This window comes from Saccopteryx bilineata, chromosome 7 (assembly GCF_036850765.1).
Source record: "Saccopteryx bilineata isolate mSacBil1 chromosome 7, mSacBil1_pri_phased_curated, whole genome shotgun sequence".
Taxonomy (NCBI): Eukaryota; Metazoa; Chordata; class Mammalia; order Chiroptera; family Emballonuridae; genus Saccopteryx; species Saccopteryx bilineata.
The window spans coordinates 32,797,038-32,819,249 of NC_089496.1; the positions used below are offsets into that span (position 1 = coordinate 32,797,038).

Genomic DNA, 22,212 nt, shown 5'->3' on the forward strand with positions numbered 1-22,212 from the left:
TAAAATAGTCCACAGGCATTTCGATGGCATCGTCCAGCAGCGCTTCCTACTTCTGTTCCCTGAAGCAGGCTGGATTTCATCCAGAATATTTCCCTGTAAGACCTAAACTCTGATGAATTCATGAGGATGAATAGGAGAGATTGAGAGAAAGTTCCAAAAGAAAGAGCTGGAAGTTCAAGGACAAAGAAAGTGTGAGACTAAAGGAAAGCAGTTGGAAGGAAGGTGAAAGAGAGTGAAGTTAAAATTAGACTGGGATGAGCCCTGGCTGAGTAGATCAGTTGGTGAGGGTGTTGTCCTGCTACGCCAAGGTTGTGGGTTTGATCTCCCAAGTCAGGGCCCTTGCAGGAAATAACCAATGAATGCACAAATAAGTGGAACAACCAACCAGTGTTTCTCTCCCTCTCCTTTCTTCTGTCTCTCAAATCAATTTTAAAAATAGACTGAGCTGAATAATGTGCATAGGGTAGAAACAAAGAAACGGGTCAAGGAAGAGGAATAAAGGGAAAAAAGGAAGAAATGGGACATATAATAGGAGAATAGAGTCATCTTTCCTGCTGTCTCTTTCATTGTCTTTCAATAATACTCTTGCATATCTCAGCTTATTTCATTACTTTTCTTTTTATTTACAAAGTAAGAATTTGTTGCACATGACTGAAAGTATTGCATTAGTCTTTCCTAAACATCTCAGCTTTGTGGCTAGTGGTTTAAATGCATCCTCGTTCTTGTGGCTAGTGGTTTAAATGCATCCTCGTTCTTGTGGCTAGTGGTTTAAATGCATCCTCGTTCTTGTGGCTAGTGGTTTAAATGCATCCGCGTTCTTGTGGCTAGTGGTTTAAATGCATCCGCGTTCTTGGGTTATAGCATCATGTCTGAGAACAAGGCTAGCTGATGAAGCTACTGCCTGTCACACCCGAGACCTATGCTACAAACGTCCACCATTTTGCCTTGCCAGTTTTAAACTTTACATAGATATACTTGAGAGCATCAAACACTCGAGGTACAATTAGTCTGTGCTATGCTCTATGTAAGGCACTGGGAATCCAAAGAATTGAATTACAATGTACAACATACAACACAAGGAACTTAACACAAAGGTTGGGATGAATGCTGAGAAACTGGACTTTTCTCTATTGCTTTGGGGGGATATAAAAAGAGGGGTACAATTATTATGGAAAAGTTTGACAGTTTTATTTTTACAAAATTAAATGTGCAACTACCATATGACCCAGGGATTGCATTCATGAACATTTATTCCAGAGAGATGAAATTTATATTTATGTAAAACCCTATACACAAGTATTTGTAGCAGCTTTATTTGATAGTCAAAAACTTGAATCAGCTCCAGTGTCCTTCAGCAGGTGACTGGTTAAACAGATCGAGGCACATCAGTATCAAGGACTACTATTCAACAATAAAAAGGAACAAACTTTTGATATAGAAAGGCAAATAAATGCTCAGGCAATTATGCCGAGTGAGAAAAAAAACCTAATGCCAAAATGTTCTATACTGTGCGATTTTACTTATTGATATATACCACTTTTGAAATGACAAAGTTGCCTGACCTGTGGTGGCGCAGTGGATAAAAGCGTCGACCTGGAAATGCTGAGGTCGCTGGTTCGAAACCCTGGGCTTGCCTGGTCAAGGCACATATGGGAGTTGATGCCTCCAGCTCCTCTCCCCTCTCTCTCTGTCCTCTCTCTCCTCTCTAAAATGAATAAATAAAAAAAATTAAAAAAAAAAAAAAGAAATGACAAAGTTTTAGATTTGTTGTTACCAGAGGTTAGGGATAGAGCAAGGTCAGGGTGACACAGGGGGAAGGAAGATGTCGTTATAAAAGGACAACGTAAGGGATTTTGGGGTGATGGAATTATACAATATTTTTACAGTAAGGTGGATATACACATGTGATAAAATTATGTAGAATTAAATGTACAAATACACAGATGAGAACAAGTAAGTTTGGGGAAATGTGAAAAAATAAGTGCCTTGTATCACTGTCAATCCCGATTGTGGAAGTCAGTGCTGAACTATACTTACATGATTATATAAATACTTTAGTATAGTGTAATATACTAAACTACAGGACATTTTTATACAATGTTACCATTGGGGGAAACGTGGTCTACTGATCTGCGTGTCTATCTTTGCATCCATACCACACTGTTTTAATTACTGTAGCTGTTTAGTGGACATTAATGTCAAATCGAGTAATTTTTCCTAGATTAGTTTTGTTTGTCTGTTATTTTAGCTATTCTAGGGTCTAAAATTTTATAAATTTTATAATAGGCTCATATACTCTAATAATCTTTGCTTTGATTTTGCTAGAAATAGCATTAAGCCTACTGATCAATTTGAGAGAAACTGACATCTTGAGTATATGGAGTCTTATTTTTTTCAAGATTTACTTATTTATTTTAGAGAGGAGAGAAAGGGAGAGAAGCAGGGGAGGAGCAGGAGTCATCAACTCCCACATGTGCCTTGACCAGGCAAGCCCAGGGTTTCAAACCGGCAACCTCAGTGTTCTAGGTCAATGCTTTATCCACTGCACCACCCCAGGTCAGGCAGTACATTGAGTCTTAGAATCCATGACACTATGTCTTTATATTTATTAAGGTCTTTGTTTCTTTTCAACACCATTTTTTAATTTTTAGCATATCGATCATGTACCTGTATCATTAAATGTATACCTTAGTTTTTTTGGCATTATCATAAATGGTATGGTGCTTATAATTTTAATTTTTTCATGTGCATTGCTTCTATATAAAAATGGGACTGCCTTTTGTTATCATTAATTTTTATCTTGCAATTTTGCTGAATGCACTTATTTTGGGAGGTGTTTTTGTTTGTTTGTTGTTTTCTTCTTTTCCAAGTGAGAGGAAGGGAGATAAAGACTCCCACATGTGCCTTGACCCGGGATCAGGATCCATCTGGCAACCCTTGTTTGGGTCGTTGCTCTGCTCATCTGGGGCCATGCTTACAACCAAGCTATTTTTAGCACCTGAGGTGGAAGCTCCACAAAGTCATCCTGAGAGCCTGAGGCTATGCACTCAAACCAGTTGAGCCATGGCTGCAGGAGAGGAAGAGAGAAAGAAGGGGGAGAGATGGGGTGGAGAAGCTGATGGTTACTTCTTCTGTGTGCCCTGACCGGGAATTGAATCTGGGATATCCACATTCCAGGCCAACACTCTATCACTGAGCCAACTGGCTAGGACCAGGAAGTTTATAAAAATTTATTTATTTTGTAGATTTTTAAAAATTCTCTAGGTAGACAATCCTCTCATTTATAAATAAAAACATTTATTTCTTCTTTTCCAATCTCTGTGCTTTTCTCTTTCTAGCACATTGCAGTGGTTAGAATTTCTTGTATAATGTGGAGTAAGAGTGGTGCGAGCAGACAGCCTTGCCTTGTTCCCAGTCTTAAAGGAAAGTATCCAGTCTTTCACCAGTAAGAACTATGTTAGCTGTGAGCTCTTCATTGATGCGCTTTATCAAGTTGAGTATGTTCCCCTGCATTCCTAACTTGGTAAGAGTTCTTTTCTTAAAAAATTATGAGTGGTTCCTTGATTAACCTAGTTATTCAACCTCCCTTTTAATCTATGTTTTACATATAAAGTCACATCCCCAAAACAATTTTAGGAAGTTTACAGCATATATATGATAATGTAATACAGTATAAAAACAACACAAAGCAACGTCAATAAAATTAGCATAGGGAAAACAAATGAAGCAAAGTACTTAAGTTTCTAAGTACTTGCTAGAATTTCATCATGATACAACAACTGAATTTGATTCTGGTTTTCACATTCAAAGATGGCTATTGGCTTTTCATTAAAGATTTCCCAACCTCTTTAGAGCAAGGACTCTGACTTATTCATACTGATATTCCCTGGCATAAACAGTACATAAACATCAACCAGTGATAGTATAATTTAATTAACTCACTTCCAGTCCATTCATTAATTGCATGCCTGTGTACTTACATTTACCTAAAGAGACTCAGGTTTCAACTTGTACTCAAGTAAGAACGTTTGTCAAACATATCATCCTTAAGGGCTTGGTATTAACCTTGATTTAATTTTTCCTTTTAAAGCATCACTGTACAAATCTATACCTTTATTAGCATTTATGGATGGGAAAGTGAGTGTAAGAATGACATGGAGTCCTTTGAAAGGACTCAAAACTGCTTGTGTGTTTTTATCTGTGTTACATAATCTCCTTTGACTTCAAAAACTTTAGAAAATATATATCATGTCAAATACTCTTCTAGCTACTGTCTTCTTCATGGAGAAGATACTTACTTTAGAGGTCCCCTTTGAGGACAAGAGGAATTGAAAGAAATCCAATATTTTCTTTAGTATAGCTGACTGAGATCCTTTTTCAACTTTGGTAAACATTCTTAATTGGTGTTTCAGGTGAACTGTAATATTTTTATAGCTTCTAAACTTTTATGTATCAATTATTCATGAAGGAAAATAACATAACCCTATTGACATAAAATTTTACTGCTAATAAGACTTTGAATATATACATAAAAAACCTAGTATTGTAGCTTCTAAGAGTCTGTACTTCAGAGTCCCAGGAAACTGGCTCTGGGAGGTGTTCTACCAAAGGTCAGCTTTATGACCTCAGTGAAGGTATTTGGTCTCTCTCAGCTTCCACTTCACTGTTTTAATATGGTGGAACGTAGTTTCTACTGCATGGTGTTGCTTAGGTGTTCAATGAGATCATCCATATAAAACCCCGGCAAAGTGTCTGGCCCATAGCCAGGGATACTATAAGTGTATAAATGTTAGCTATTACTATTTTTACATCCATTTATGACTTTCACACAGCTCAGATGTAGCAAGGATGTTAAAGTGTCTTCTGTAAAGTTTACGTTCCTGCCTGACCAGGTGGTGGCACAGTGGATATAGCATCTACCTGGGATGCTGAGGACCCAGGTTCGCCGGCTTGAGGGTGAAATCATAGATGTGACCTCCAGGTCGCTGGCTTGAGCCCAAGGTTGCTGGCTTAAGCAAGGGGTCACTGGCTCGGCTGGAGCCCTTCTCTCCTGCATGCACCCCATCAAGGCATGTATGGGAAAGCAATCAATGAACAACTAAAGGGCTGCAACTATAGCTTGATGCTCTCATCTCTCTCCGTTCCTGTCTGTCTCTGCCTCTGTCTTAAAAACTTTTTTTTTTTTTTTTTTAGTTTTCCTCAGGACTGGCTTTGATTTCTGTGTACACTGAAGACACTGGTTCTTCAGAGCTGGTGTTTCTATGTCAGTGAGTGAGTTTGCCTGGATGGGATCTAGGTTACAGCTGTAAAACTTAAATGTGTTGTGTGTTAAATTCCTGGGATAGCAATACATACCTTAACAGTCAGTAGGTGTTGGCATGCTAATTCTTTTACTCTCCCCTTTCCTTCAGAAAATACGCCATTAAAGTAGGAAGTGGGGATATTGGGACTCAAATATAAGGATAAGGTCAAGCTATCTTCATTTCCCATTCTAGCAACCACTATCTCTTCAGAAGTCGTTTAGCTATGGCCTACAATGTGTATAGCCTTTACAAATACTAACATATTGACATATTGGATGCCTAAGTATTCATGCTAATATAGACTAAAATAGCCTGGCCAGGCAGTGGCACAGTGGATATAGCATTGGACTGGGACGCCGAGGACCGAGGTTCTAAACCCCGAGGTCGCCAGTTTGAATGCAGGCTCATCTGGTTTGAGCAAGGCTCACCAGCTTGAGCCCAAGGTCGCTGGCTTGAACAAGGGGTTACTCAGTCTGCTGTAGCCCCCCGGTCAAGGCACATATGAGAAAGCAATCAATGAACAAGTAAGGTGCCACAATGAAGAATTGATGCTTCTCATCTCTCTCCCTTCCTGTCTGTCTGTCCCTATCTGTCCCTCTCTCAGTCTCTGTCTCTGTTCAAAAAAAAAAAATACTATAACAATGGGAAAATGTTTTCATAGCCTGAGCTTATGGACCAAATGAATCTGAATCCTACTAGAAATATTATTATCTCTTCCTGAGCACAGTCAGACATGTTTTTGTTTTGTTTTTAATTTTAAAAAGAATTGGACAGCAGGAAAAAAAACAATTATTTGTTATTAGCGACACAATATTTTATATTACATCATTTTCACTAACAGATTGTTCTGTTGAAGAAGATTTTGTTGTGTTGATTTATAATTCAAAGACAATCATAAGGGTTTTTTGTTGTTGTTGTTTTATATCAGAAACTCTGCTGTAACCCTTTTCCTTGCTTGATAAATGAGGCGCTATCATTTGCTGTTTCAGGAAGAGAGTGTACCCAGGATGAAAGCACAGCGGCCGCCATCTTTACTGTGCAGATGGATGACTATTTGGGTGGTAAACCAGTCCAGAGTCGAGAACTTCAGGGCTATGAGTCCACTGAATTTGTGGGCTATTTCAAAGGAGGTCTGAAATACAGGGTAAGAAGCTCTCTCAATAGTTTTTGTTTTGATCTCCTTCTCTTCCTGTCCATCCACACCTCATGTCCTCATAGAATGAAAGTCTCATCGAGGGCAGAGTTTTTTGTTTTGTTTTTGTTTTGATGTTTTGTTCACTGGTAAATCACCAGTGGACACATAGTAAGTGCTCAGTAAATGATTGTGGAATGTATGGGGCAATAAACTATTCTGATTTGATTTCATTTAATAGGTTGATTTTTCATAAAGTTAAGAGCTTTTAATTATATTGTTATAAGAAATTATTTAAGTAAAATTACTTTAATAATTAAATACTGGCAGATTGGGTATTAACAGTTTTTGTTTGTGTTATTCTAAAGAATCTCTGTATTTTCTGTAAAAAACCCATGACATGGGAATCCCAATTATTTTAGAATATCTTAATACACTATATTATAAATTAGTGTATTACTGTATTATAATTAGTGTATTACACTGAATTATAAATTCAGCTAATACATACACTTTCATATGGTATGGTTCAATCTTTGGAAGGATACAGATGAAAACATTGAGTTGAATATGTGTGGTTTGCCTCACAAATTCAAATGCACATACCCTGGCACATAAACACATATACATAATTTATGTGTATTGGCCTGAAACACTAATAATCATCAAATGGCTTTATTCTTGAAAATTAAAGAAAAACTGAAACAAAATGTTAAGTAGTTCTGTCTGTATAATTTTCAGTAAGGGATAGCTCTTTGGTGATATCTCGCAGTGACCTTTCAGACTGGCTACCCTTCACCATCCCGCCTGTCCCAGGAGTGTTCCCATACCTTCCCTGGACAAACATTTTAAAAGCAATTCTTTCAAAATCAAACATGCTAGCCCTGGCTGGTTGGCTCAGTGGTAGAGCGTCGGCCTGGTGTGCAAGGGGTCCCGGGTTCGATTCCCGGCCAGGGCACACAGGAGAAGTGCCCATCTGCTTCTCCACCCCTCCCCCTCTCCTTCCTCTCTGTCTCTTTCTTCCCCTCCTGCAGCCGAGGCTCCATTGGAGGAAAAGATGGCCCGGGCGCTGGGGATGGCTCCTTGGCCTCTGCCCCAGGCGCTAGAGTGGCTCTGGTCGCAATAGAGCGACGCCCCGGAGGGGCAGAGCATCGCCCCCCCCCCCCCCCCCCCCGTGGGTGTGCCGGTGGATCCCGGTCGGGCGCATGCGGGAGTCTGTCTGACTGTTTCTCCCTGTTTCCAACTTCGGAAAAATACAAAAAAAAAAAAAAAAAAAAAAAAAAAATCAAACATGCTCCCAATAGGTGTTCTGCAGACTTCACTACTCTTCCTAAACCTATTAGCTTAGTGAAGACCTAAAACCTAAGAGCTAGGCTAAAATTCTGAATATATACTACATTTTCATAGGGTTTTGATGCTAGGCTTTATTTTCACTCTTACCTGTTCTGAGGTTTAGTTGAATAATTTGTGATGCCATTGAGATCAGGACAAAGCACTTACAAGTCCTCATATCTCTTGAAATCGCTTTTCCACTCTAGGGTATCAGCCTCCCTAATATGGAACTACAATATTACCTCTCATTTTACTTAATACGCATGAATTACGAGAGTTTATGTCACAGGATCCTGAAAGCCCTGTGAGCCCAGCATTTGGAAAAGCTGAGTCTTGCAGTTACTAAAGTATGGGCTGTGCCTCATACTGGTTAGGAGCCCCTGCTGCCCCGTGTTGCGGGTTGCCTCAGGGCAAACATGTCAGCTCTCTGTGCTCAGTTGTCTCAAACGTGCAATGGGTATAACAATGCCTTCTTCATATAAGTGTTGTGATGGTTAAGAATTGAATTAGGCCCTGGCTGGTTGGCTCAGTGGTAGAGCGTCGGCCTGGCGTGCAGAGGTCCCGGGTTCGATTCCCGGCCAGGGCACACAAGGAGAAGCACCCATCTGCTTCTCCACCCCTCCCCCTCTCCTTCCTCTCTGTCTCTCTCTTCCCCTCCCGCAGCTGAGGCTCCATTGGAGCAAAGATGGCCCGGGCGCTGGGGATGGCTCCTTGGCCTCTGCCCCAGGCGCTAGAGTGGCTCTGGTTGCAACAGAGCGATGCCCCGGAGGGGCAGAGCATGGCCCCCTGGTGGGCAGAGCATCGCCCCCTGGTGGGCAGAGCGTCGCCCCCTGGTGGGCGTGCCGGGTGGATCCCGGTCAGGCTCATGCGGGAGTCTGTCTGACTTAATCTCCCCGTTTCTAGCTTCAGAAAAAAAAAAAAAAAGAATTGAATTAAATAACAAATACCTATATTGCATATGCACAATCAGTAGAAACTGATGTTATTAGCAATCCTGGCTATTTGCAGAACTTCTGACATCAAACTTCAGGATACATATTTAAAAGTGGCCATGATAAAAGTAATTTTACAGTTATTGAAAGAATATCTCCTAATCTTATACATTAAAACCACTATGAGTCAGCTTTTTTTTTTTTTTTTTTTTAGAAACAGGATAGTTGCAAATAGAGGTCAAATTTATCAGCAAAAAAATCAGTTCACTATCTTATCGTGAGAGACATTGAGCAGGTGACATGTTGCGGTTGCAACAATACTTGATAGGAAATGTAGAAGCAGAGATAATCTTCTACCCAGAATAGCAAAGATTATTATGTTATCCTTATTTTCATGCTTATAGCAATATGCTAAGCACTTCATGAATATTATCTCATTAAATTTAAATAACAGCCCTATGGAGTGGTTTCTATCATTATCACTCTATTAAAATAAGTAAACGGATGTTTAGACAGGCTATGTAACTTGCCATGGTCTAACAGCAGCTATGTGAGTGGTTGATCATCTCACCCCAGTGCCTAAGCTAGTAATCATTACACTGGGGTGCTCTCAACATAAATACCTGTTTGAAATGTCAAGACAAAATACTTTTATGTTTATTTGAAATAGGAAAAACTTGGCAAAGCCTACTGTTACCAAGTCAGCAACAACCACATTGTTATATGTCATATAAAAACTCAGCTAGGAAACATTAAAGGCATCTTCTCATGTCATTTCACTGACTTGAGGTCTTTTTCTCTCTGAAGTGTTTTAGGCATTGGGAGGACTATTAGTTACCACGGCTATCTCATATCAAATCTCTGGTTAATCACACATTTCCCAAGGTCAAGAACACCCAGCCCTCAGCCATGATTGTAATCGCAACCATCTGACAGCTGTCAGCCAAGAAAAGTGCATTTATGGTGCCACAGATTTAGAGGATCTTGCTGAATAAAAACATCCACCTTGTTTTCATTCTGGTGAATAGGGAGGAAGAGACAGGGAGTTTCTAGGCTTGATTCAAACAGTATTCTCAGGACTACTTACTGTCTGATACAGACAGATATAAAACTTACCTTTTCTTTTATGCATTTTTGACATCAAATGTTAGAGACAAAATTAGTTTTTAAAATACTGTTGAATGTTCATAAACTATATATTATTCTGATAGTTCACCATATGCAATTAGCCCAAATGTTGTTTGTATATGTATCCTCAGTCTAGTCTGTATTTTATACTTTATTTCCAGGTTACAGTGTTCTTATACTGTTTTTTCATTAGATCACAATGTACTTACTGAAAAAAATGAAAATGCCCTAGAACAGCATATATGTGATGAAAACTTATATTTATTTTTATTATATAATACTTAGTTTGTTCAGTCAATAAACATGGTAATCTTTGTACAATTATGGACTGGGAAATTATTATATATTTCTTAAAATTTGAGATATAGCCTGGCCTGTGGTGGCACAGTGGATAAAGTGTCAATCTGGAATGCTGAGGTCTCTGGTTTGAGACCCTGGGCTACCTGGTCAAGGCACATATGGAAGTTGATGCTTCCTGCTCCTCCCTCCCTTTCTCTCCTCTCTAAAATGAATACATTTTTAAAAAAATCTTTAAAAGAAATTGGGGGTTATAATTGTCCTGAAGTCAACATTTAGCCCATAGTGACAAAACCCTTCTCTTCATGAGGGCCTTTTCCTGGAGAATGGGAAGAAGTGAAAGTCAATGGAAATACAAAGAATGGGCTGATGATTACATATGCAGCTTAACCTCCTTTTGTGGATTCACTGAATATGTCTATGTAATAAATGGAATAGTTGGATTACTTTATATTTCTTATACTGCTTATTTCTTGTACCATAGTACAAGTATAGTACAGTAGGCCTTTGATTGATAAGTGAGAGATCTGTTTGTACTGCATCTTTATTATACACATTACCTCATAATTAATAAAGATTATTGTTCCTAATATTTAATTAGAAAAAAAGTGAAAAGATAAAAGCTGAAATCAAATAATGCAAGAAAATGAACTTGATACAGTTAATATTTTTTTTCAGCATTTCTTAATTTAATGTGGTATTTTTTCACGTTTTGTTCTGGGGTAGGAATGTGCAACCAAGATTCTTCCTTTCTCCTTGTGTAGACTATAAATACCTCATTCTGGCATATTTAGTAAACTTTTTTTTTATCAAAAAATAAATAAATAAGATAGGTGATTTATTTAAATGTGAAAACGAGGGCCATAAATCGGAGCAGCCCATCTTTGGCCAGCACTTCCCTCTCCTTCCCTGTCCTCACGCCGGGACAGTGGGCACTAGGGGTGCCTCGTTCTCTGGGCGCTCCAGTCTGTCCTTGTTCTGTTTCCCCTCCAACCTCCTGCTACCTTTCCCCTTGAAATCCCTGTCCACCTGCTCATTCCATGACTTGAGAATAGTTAGCTCCCAAAGGGCCAGAGCTACAGCCTCTTTTTGTTTATCCAGCAGGTTTTAGACACTAAAGATTCTCAGGAAATATTTGCAATATTAAATTGAATGCTGAAATAGGAAGGTGAAAGAGCCTAAATATTGTTTTGAAAAACCCGTTGATTTGCTAAAGAATTCTCTCATTTTATTTTTCACAGGCAGTGAGGTGGCCTTTTTATCTTCGCTCCCAGGCTGTTTGGGGACAAACACCTGCGGTTTCATACATGGCTGTGTCTAGTTAGAAGCTTCATCTGTTTCGTTTGATTTTCCATCCTCTCCCCTTGATTAGGCTGGCGGCGTGGCGTCTGGACTAAATCACGTTGTCACCAATGACCTGAGGGCCCAGAGGCTCCTGCACGTGAAGGGTCGCCGAGTGGTCAGGGCCACAGAAGTTCCCCTGAGCTGGCGCAGTTTCAACAAAGGCGACTGCTTCATCATTGACCTTGGCACTGTGAGTTTTATATGCACATATAAACATAAAACGAAAGTGAATTGTCTTCAGATCAAACCTGCTACAGGTATCATGGAACATAACCACTTTTTCCACACCCTGGAGAGACGTTGTGTTTATATGGGATGCAATCCTATCATATGAGGAACTGGCTAGTATGTATGTATGTATGTATGTATTTTTTTTTTTTTTCATTTTTCTGAAGCTGGAAACAGGGAGAGACAGTCAGACAGACTCCCGCATGCGCCCGACCGGGTCCACCCGGCACGCCCACCAGGGGCGATGCTCTGCCCCCCAGGGGGCGATGCTCTGCCCATCCAGGGCGTTGCCATGTTGCGACCAGAGCCACTCCAGCGCCTGAGGCAGAGGCCACAGAGCCATCCCCAGCGCCCGGGCCATCTTTGCTCCAATGGAGCCTTAGCTGCGGGAGGGGAAGAGAGAGACAGAGAGGAAAGCGCGGCGGAGGGGGGGAGAAGCAAATGGGTGCTTCTCCTGTGTGCCCTGGCCGGGAATCGAACCCGGGTCCTCGAACCCGGGTCCTCCGCACGCTAGGCCGACGCTCTACCGCTGAGCCAACCGGTCAGGGCCTGGCTAGTATTTAAATGACATAAAGTGGGACTTCAGAGTTTTTATTTTGCTTGAATGTTTTAGAGTGGAGTAGTGATTTAGTTCTTCCTACTATAGAATAGAAATTGAATAATTTTTATATATTTCCCCTTCTCGCTGAACAGCACTTCCTCTAATTATTTTCCTCTCTAAATGTGTATGGGAAAACATTGCCTGAGGGGAAAAGGGATTCCCCCAGAGAGCAAAGGTTCTAGAAGTTTAAGTGGACACAGTATGAGTCCAAACAGTCTACCTGAAGAGGTTTAGGCAATGTCTGTCACACACACACACACACACACACACAGCCTATACTATTTCCACACTTTTTAATTATCTTAGGATTATTAAAGAAACAAGCACAAGGTCAAATATCAGGTGTCATCTTAATGTGATGGTAAATGGTATATTATATCTGACTTATTTCAGGAGAAGAGACATCTCTCTCTACTGTCAGGTATACTTACAAATTATTGTTGTGACAAAGAATTATTATTGCGGGGTCTTGTGGTAGATTCCAGTAGGTAGAATTTAAGTTGTGTCTCTACAACTCTGTAAGGTTTTAAAGAGTAGAAAGAAAGGGCACTTCCTAACGCTGAAAACCCACGTGCAAAACAGAGCACGTTTATGATGGCCTCCTTTTCTTCATAATTGTCATTATCATCACACCTCATAGTTCAGCACCTCAGGGTCATCGCTAGCATTTCTGGGCTGAGCATTATACCGAGACGTGATGGCCTGTACTGTTTCAGTGAACATCAGGCTTGAGGACTGACTGTGGAACTAGCTCAAGGGGAACCAGAATTAGACCCTAGGACAGTGGCGTTTGATTCCCACCAGGGTATTTTGCTTTATTGCCTCTCCTTGGGCAGTACTTTGAGGAAAAGCATTAGACAGAGGCCAAAGAGTTTATTTTATATACATAGAGAAGGGACACTAAGGGTTTTGAAAATGAAGTATACAAAGTTCTGTTTAAGCATTATTAATTTAGCAACAGCACAAAGATGAAATGTGCTGAGGTTATAAATGGTTTGGAAAATGACCCCAAGCTATAAGCTTCATTGCTTTCTCTAAATTAGGGTACACCTATAGTTTTATTGCCCCTGATATATAATTCAGCTCACACCAGCTTGTGTGGATAGGTAAGATCATAATATGTCCAAAGTGTAATTCTCAGTGTCACAACCAAAACCATAACTTAAACAAATAGATAACCACAAATGTCATCAAGTCACACAGTTTCAAAAACAGAGACAACATTTAGAGTATCTCAAAGCACAATAATTGCCTATCTCAACTTTCCTTCCAACCATTTATATTTTATTTTATTTTATTTTTTAAATAAATTTTTATTAATGTTAATGGGATGACATTAATAATTCAGGGTACATATATTCAAAGAAAACATGTCTAGGTTATCTTGTCATTAAATTATGTTGCATACCCCTCACCCAGAGTCAGATTGTCCTCCGTCACCCTCTGTCTAGTTTTCTCTGTGCCCCTCCCCCTCCCCCTAACTCTCTCCCTCCCTCCCTCCTGCGTCCTCCCTCCCCCCACCCCTGGTAACCACCACTCTCTTGTCCATGTCTCTTAGTCTCGTTTTTATGTTCCACCAATGTATGGAATCATGTAGTTCTTGTTTTTTTCTGATTTACTTATTTCACTCCTTATAATGTTATCAAGATCCCACCATTTTGCTGTAAATGATCTGATGTCATCATTTCTTATGGCTGAGTAGTATTCCATAGTGTATATGTGCCACATCTTCTTTATCCAGTCTTCTATTGAAGGGCTTTTTGGTTGTTTCCATGTCTTGGCCACTGTGAACAGTGCTGCAATGAACATGGGGCTACATGTGTCTTTACGTATCAATGATTCTGAGGTTTTGGGGTATATACCCAGTAGAGGGATTGCTGGGTCATAAGGTAGTTCTATTTGCAGTTTTTTGAGGAACCACCATACTTTCCTCCATAATGGTTGTACTACTTTACAGTCCCACCAACAGTGAATGAGGGTTCCTTTTTCTCCACAGCCTCTCCAACACTTGCTATTACCCGTCTTATTGATAATAACTAATCTAACAGGGGTGAGGTGGTATCTCATTGTAGTTTTGATTTGCATTTCTCTAATAACTAATGAAGCTGAGCATCTTTTCATATATCTGTTGGCCATTTGTATTTCTTCCTGGGAGAAGTGTCTGTTCATGTCCTCTTCCCATTTTTTTATTGGATTGTTTGTTTGTTTGTTGTTGAGTTTTATGAGTTCTTTGTAAATTTTGGATATTAGGCCCTTATCTGAGCTATTGTTTGAAAATATCAGTTCCCATTTAGTTGGCTGTCTGTTTATTTTGATATCGGTTTCTCTTGCTGAGCAAAAACTTTTTATTCTGATGTAGTCCCATTCATTTATCTTTGCCTTCACTTCTCTTGCCATTGGAGTCAAGTTCATAAAATGTTCTTTAAAACCCAGGTCCATGAGTTTAGTACCTATGTCTTCTTCTATGTACTTTATTGTTTCAGATCTTATATTTAGGTCTTTGATCCATTTTGAATTAATTTTAGTACACGGGGACAGGCTGTAGTCGAGTTTCATTCTTTTGCATGTGGCTTTCCAGTTTTCCCAACACCATTTGTTGAAGAGGCTTTCTTTTCTCCATTTGTGTTGTTGGCCCCCTTATCAAAGATTATTTGACCATATATATGTGGTTTTATTTCTGGGCTTTCTATTCTGTTCCATTGGTCTGAGTGTCTATTTTTCTGCCAATACCATGCTGTTTTGATGATCGTGGCCCTATAATATAGTTTAAAGTCAGGTATTGTAATGCCCCCAGCTTCATTCTTTTTCCTTAGGATTGCTTTAGCTATTCGGGGTTTTTTATAGTTCCATATAAATCTTATGATTTTTTGTTCCATTTCTTTAAAAATGTCATAGGAATTTTGATGGGAATTGCATTAAATTTATATATTACTTTGGGTAATATGGCCATTTTAATTATATTTATTCTTCCTATCCAAGAAGAAGGAATATTTTTCCATCTCATTGTGTCTTTTTCTATTTCTCTTAGCAATGCCTTGTAGTTTTCATTATATAGGTCCTTTACATTCTTTGTTATGTTTATTCCTAGGTATTTTATTTTTTTTTGTTGCAATCGTGAAGGGGATTATTTTTTTGAGTTCGTTTTCTAATATTTCATTGTTGGCATATAGAAAGGCTATGGACTTTTGTATGTTGATTTTGTATCCTGCGACCTTACTGTATTGACAACCATTTATATTTTAAAGACCTTTATTTATCCTTTTATAAAGTAGTTTTACATATAAGATGGTATTTTTTCATAGAAAAGGGACTTCATTTTTTATCTAAGTTTACTGCAATCTCAGATTCTCGCCTATAAAAGCTGGGTATTTGATTAGATGGTCTCTAATCAGGGCCCCTAAATGAGAGGCACTCCCCACTGATAATGCAATTTGTCACTGCCATTACTTGAAAATATTAAAAAAAAACACTTATGGGAAATGTAATTGCTCTATAAATACTACAATCTCTTAATCATGAATAGTGTTGAATTCAGCTTTCCAACTAACTGCTCTTTGATCTTGAGCAAGTCATTAACTTCTTCTAGCCTTAACTTCCTTATTTATTTTTTCATCTTGACCCTGGTTTCTAATGACATTTTTAACCTTCGCTGGCTATGATTCAATCTCATCTGACACATTCACATCTAAAAATGGCAGTCATCATCCCAGTTTCACAAGAGGAAAAAAGCCTTATAGTGTATGAGCAAGTCACTTGCATTGTTACAATGAGTGGTGACCTGGGCTAGGATCTGGGGTTTTCTACTCCCAGTCCACATCCTTTTCACTACACTAAGTGAACTTGTTAGTATAGAAAATGGTGTGGCTCTATAAAAGACTATCTTTTGGCCCTGGCTGGGTAGCTCAGTAGGTTAGGACATTGTCTCAGGATGCCAAGGTTGTGGGTTTGATCCCTGGTCAAGGCACACAGAAGAATCAACCAATAACAGTGTAAATAAGTAGAATAACAAATTGATGTTTCTCTCTCTCAAATCAATAAATAAAAACTATCCTGTAGTTTCAGAATCTCCTGAATTCAGAATTGAATATGTCTAATCTGGTTTAGGATTCCCTGAAAGCAGTACTACCTTTATTTTGTTGAACAAGTATTAATTGAGTTTCCACAGGAGCTGATATTTGGGTGCTATGGTAGATTGTCATTCTAGTAACATATGCTCTCTCCCCATAGGTAACGCCTGCCTGTGGGAGTTCGACCCATGATTTCAGGTCCATAAAAAAGGGACAAAGTCTCTATTAGAAGGTTCAAGGACCCTCATCTTTTTAAAAGTGAATTAGCTTTATTTTATATAGTTAATTATCCCTAATAACTTTCAAGTTGTCACCTGCTTTCATGCCTGGTTAGAGACATTTGGAATGATTATGTTGCAGAGATACTAGAGTTTGATTGTCTCTTCTGTAGTGGAAGTTTTCTACACCCCAGAGGGATACCCCGGTAGGAATCGAGCATTGTGTTACTAAGCACATTGGAACAAATACCCATGTGATCTGTCTTTATGTTAACTAACCTTTAACCAGTTGGTATGTCGCCAAAAGTTACTAAATGGTGATGATATCTTAGAGTTATCTTGGGGACTTTATTTTTGGGGTGTGTTAGAGTAAACAGAGAAGGTATGGAACCAAAATTTTCTCTACCATAACATTTTAATTTGAGTGAAGAATTTTGTGACCACTCTCTGCATTAGACAGCACAAAAGGAAACCAGTGCAATTTCTTCATGTTTGCTTGATTACTCAGGTATGAGAAAGGTAGGTTAAACATCTAAAGCTGTCTCCCAAGTAAAACCAGATGGCCCAGCACCAAGGTTATGGATATAACCTAAATCTTATAACTTGATTATGTTTGAGGGAAGTTTGCTTTTCTAATAAATAATCACTATTATTAATATGATATACCATATACCTTAAAAACATTTACTATGATAGGATTTTAGACTATAGTAAATACCCCCTAGATCCGGCAATGTAACCTCCTCAACCTAAAACATGAAATGGTAAAATTATTCATTTAATCCCTTTGAAAGTTACAAAATTGTCAACATTTTAGAGGATGATTTGGATAAGTTGTCTTATATTTAGTGGGTTTTCAAAAATATATATATATGCCATGTGGTTAGATCTCAGCGATTTGGAATTTACTGAATCTTTGGAAAATGGTTTTGAACCATACATTTTGATGTTGGTGAATTTCTACATCATTATTTACCCACTATTTTTAAAGATATATGGGGTATTTGTAGACATTAACTAGTAAAATCACATGTAAATATATTGCAACAACACATCCGTAACTACAGAATATGAATGAATGAATGAATGATAATGAAAAAAGCCCACATTCTCAAATTTGGCATCTGGAGTTAACTCCTTTAGAAATATATGCCCAACCCAGCCATTAATGGAGAATTAAATTTCACAGAGTGGTGAGTTCTGCGTGTTCTGTTTCCTTGCTAACTTGTTTGGTCAGTAATGCAGCTTCGCCTGCTTGCCCTGCTATTTATACTCCTCACCCCCTCTCTCATTGTTCAGTCATGCTGCTTTAGACAAGAAGTCTACACTTCCTCATTTTCTAGTTGGTCTTTAACCCATGTTTTTTGAGTTTCACTCCCACTATTTCTTTGAAACTGTTCTTCCTAAGGGCATAATGCCTTCTGCTAAATATGTGGACATTCTGCTCATTCCCCACTTGTTCCCTGCGCTGACACACTTGATTACTTATTTTCATGTGAGTCTCACTCCTTCCCTGGCTCCCAGTTTCCCTTCTCTTCCCAGACACTCTTGCTCAATCTTCTGAACGTGGTCTGCACACCCCTTCACGTTGTTTTGACTGTTTGTTTTTGTTTTTCAAGGATTCCACTTTGGATCATTGTCTGTTTATACATTCTTCCTGAGCAAACTCATCTTCACCTAAAGCTTCAACAGCTCACCCACTGGTAGATCTCAAATTCATAGTCTGGTAAAAACCTTGCCTGAACTCTATGTCAGGGTTTCTAACAGCTTCCCAGATATTTTAGCTTGTATGCATCATGAGACCCTCAAATGCAACAAGTCTAAAAAATTAAACTCATCAACTTCACACTCTCGTTCCATAATGACTTCTCCTATTGTCCTTGTCTTGTGAATAGTGTCACCACTCAGTCATGCCCCCAAACCCAAAATCCAACAGTCATCCTGACAACATCTCCCAAATGCTGCGCGTGAAGTCATTCGCTAAGCCTAGTCTGTGCCACCTCAGAAGCGTTTCTTGAGTCCTCCTGTCCTCTCCGTCAGTGTGATACCTTGTGCATGACACTCTCCCTCAGTTGTCATGCTTTTGCTTTTGTGCACATTGTTCTTTTGCCTTGAATACTCTCCTCGTCTGTGTTACCTTTCTCCAGCAAGCATCCAATGTCATCTCATCCTTCCATTTTCATCCTTCTTTATAAGGTGCTTCCTGACCTCTTCCTCCTCTCCTGCCACTGTCCCATGTCACACCCCTGTAGAGTTAGGCACACCTTAACTTTTTTTTTGTGACAGAGAGAGATAGAGAGAGGGACAGATAGGGACAGACAGGTAGGGAGGAAGAGAGATGAGAAGCATTAATTCTTCATTGTGGCACCTTAGTTGTTCAATGATTGCTTTCTCATATGTGCCTTGACTGGGGAGAGGGGGGCTACAGCAGAGCGAGTGATGCCTTGCTCAAGCCAGCGACCTTGGGCTCATGCCAGCAACGATGGGGTCATGTTTATGATCCCACGCTCAAGCCAGCGACCCAGCACTCAAGCTGGTGAGCCCCCACTCAAGCCAGCAACCTTGCTTGGGGTTTTAAACCTGGGCTCTCTGAGTTCCAGTATGATGCTCTGTCCACTGCGCCACCGCCTGGTCAAGCAGGCACACCTTAACTTTCTATCACCATGTAAATATGTGCCTCTTGCACTTTTCATATTGCCTGTCCATTCACTTATTAACCGCACTTACTCACTTTGTTCCTACAGCCCAGAACTTAGTATCACTTAAAAAATGTTTCAGACATTTGTCCAACACAACAGCATACAGTCTCGTGTGCTGTGTATAAAGGTATAATTTTTTTCCAGACTTTATTGTCAAGCTTTTAATTCCATTGGAATTAAATACACTAAAATAATCTTACCTTATTAAGGTGAAGTTTGTTTACCATTAAAGGAGTTCAGACTCACCCGTTTCTTTCCTGCCCCTCAGGGTGTTATTTTGGCATGTGTATCATTATGACCTGGGCAAGGGGTTGGTAGAGAATGGAAGTGTGGTCTGGTTTGCCGGCTTCCGAGTCACTCCTCTCTGACTTTCATTGAGGCGTAGGCCTTTTGTTTATTTTTAAGCTTTGGGCTTTGGCTTCTGTTCTAAGACATTTGCTGGACAATATCCATGGCCTCACTTTGGTCTCCTGAGCTCCCTCCCAGATCCCGAACTCCGCTTCGCTTTTGCTCTGCCCCACTGGACCTGTGTGGACACTGTAGCCCATTGCTCCAGCTGCCCAGACACTGCCCACAGTCCTTTCTGTGATGCTCAGGCTCGTGGATTAATATCTGACAAATATGTCGCAGGGCAAGTGTACAAGCTCTTCTCAAAGATTTATTGCACCTGATCACAGTTCCTACTTCTTCTGTCATCTCCTGCTGTTCTGTTCTTGGGCCTGACACTAGTCTGACACCCTTTCTCACTGATACCTGCTCCCTGGCTCCTGCAATGCAATCCCCTGAGGCCAAGGCTGGTTCCTCGTACGCAAAACCTTCGTTCTACACAAAATTCTCACTCTTCCCCCAAGAACTGTAACAAAATCAAGGGTCTTTTAAATTATTATTTTTTTTTAATAAATTTTTATTAATGGTAATGGGATGACATTAATAAATCAGGGTACATATATTCAAAGAAAACATGTCTAGGTTATTTTGTCATCAAATTATGTTGCAAACCCCTCGCCCAAAGTCAGATTGTCCTCCGTCACCCTCTGTCTAGTTTTCTCTGTGCCCCTCCCCCTCCCCCTAACTCTCTCCCTCCCTCCCTCCCATGTCCTCCCTCCCCCCCCCACCCTTGGTAACCACCACACTCTTGTCCATGTCTCTTAGTCTCATTTTTATGTTCCACCAATGTATGGAATCATGTAGTTCTTGTTTTTTTCTGATTTACTTATTTCACTCCTTATAATGTTATCAAGATCCCACCATTTTGCTGTAAATGATCTGATGTCATCATTTCTTATGGCTGAGTAGTATTCCATAGTGTATATGTGCCACATCTTCTTTATCCAGTCTTCTATTGAAGGGCTTTTTGGTTGTTTCCATGTCTTGGCCACTGTGAACAGTGCTGCAATGAACATGGGGCTACATGTGTCTTCACGTATCAATGTTTCTGAGGTTTTGGGGTATATACCCAGTAGAGGGATTGCTGGGTCATAAGGTAGTTCTATTTGCAGTTTTTTGAGGAACCACCATACTTTCCTCCATAATGGTTGTACTACTTTACAGTCCCACCAACAGTGAATGAGGGTTCCTTTTTCTCCACAGCCTCTCCAACATTTGCTATTACCCGTCTTGTTGATAATAGCTAATCTAACAGAGGTGAGGTGGTATCTCATTGTAGTTTTGATTTGCATTTCTCTAATAACTAATGAAGCTGAGCATCTTTTCATATATCTGTTGGCCATTTGTATCTCTTCCTGGGAGAAGTGTCTGTTCATGTCCTCTTCCCATTTTTTTATTGGATTGTTTGTTTGTTTGTTGTTGAGTTTTATGAGTTCTTTGTAAATTTTGGATATATAAGATAAGTTAAATTAAAACAGTGTTGGCTTTCAGACTTTTATCTCTGCTATGACTTAAAAAACGCTTATTTTTAAATCTTCATAAAGCAAAATCTTCTTTGTTCTGGATCAATTTGTCCTTACCCGAAAGCAATGCATTTCATTAGCTTTATGAGGGAAGAGCCCCGAGGCAACAAGGAAAGAGAATGGGAAAAATGAACCTGATCTGAAAGCTCTAAAATTTACCTGCAGTGGAAGTAGGAATGAATGGCATTTATTGTGTGCTTAGTGCTCACCTGGTGCCCGGAGTATAAAGGGGAAAACCAGATAGCCTTTGACCGCTAGGTGCTGTCCAATAGTGAGGCACAGACACACGCGCAAGTCAGAGTATTTCACGTTAGAATTATCTGGAAGACTTTTTACAAAGTGCCTGTGATTTCATCTTTAGGCTTCTGATTTTAAAGTTATGGTATGGAACTTTGGTGTGATTTTTGAGCCCACCTCAGGCTAGTCTATTGTATCATGCAGGGGTCCCCAAATTACCGCCCGGGCTGCATGCAGCCCCCTGAGGCCATTTATCCGGCCCCGCCGCGCTTCCGGAAGGGGCACCTCTTTCATTGGTGGTCAGTGAGAGGAGCATAGTTCCCATTGAAATACTGATCAGTTTGATTTAAATTTACTTGTTCTTTATTTTAAATATTGTATTTGTTCCCGTTTTGTTTTTTTATTTTAAAATAAGATGTGTGCAGTTTGCATAGGGATTTGTTCATAGTTTTTTTTTATAGTCCGGCCCTCCAATGGTCTGAGGGACAGTGAACTGGCCCCCTGTGTAAAAAGTTTGGGGACCCCTAGTATAATGTCTAATGAACATTGAGAACCACTTTAATATGGAAAATGTCTAAAGGTGTGGGGACAGCCCTGGGCAGATGGCACAGTTGGACGGAGCGTCCTCCCGATGGGCCAAGGTTGCTATTTGATCCCCAGTTGGGACACATACAAGAGGCCACCAATGAATTAAACAACAAATGGATGTTCCCTCTGCCCCTTTCTCTCTTTCTCTAAAAAGATATCAATAAGTAAAAAGTTTTTAAAAATCTTTCAACAAATG

At 39.7% G+C, this 22,212-nt stretch overlaps 1 protein-coding gene across 1 annotated transcript in view; it reads left to right on the forward strand.

The window, feature by feature from the left end:
- The window catches only part of SCIN (scinderin), a 77,925-nt gene that overhangs the window by 2,308 nt on the left and 53,405 nt on the right, over nt 1-22,212 (forward strand). The window contains exons 2-3 of the mRNA XM_066239699.1: nt 6,293-6,447; nt 11,497-11,658. Of these exons, the coding sequence (XP_066095796.1) occupies nt 6,293-6,447; nt 11,497-11,658 (317 nt within the window). The remainder of the gene's footprint in view (nt 1-6,292; nt 6,448-11,496; nt 11,659-22,212) is intronic.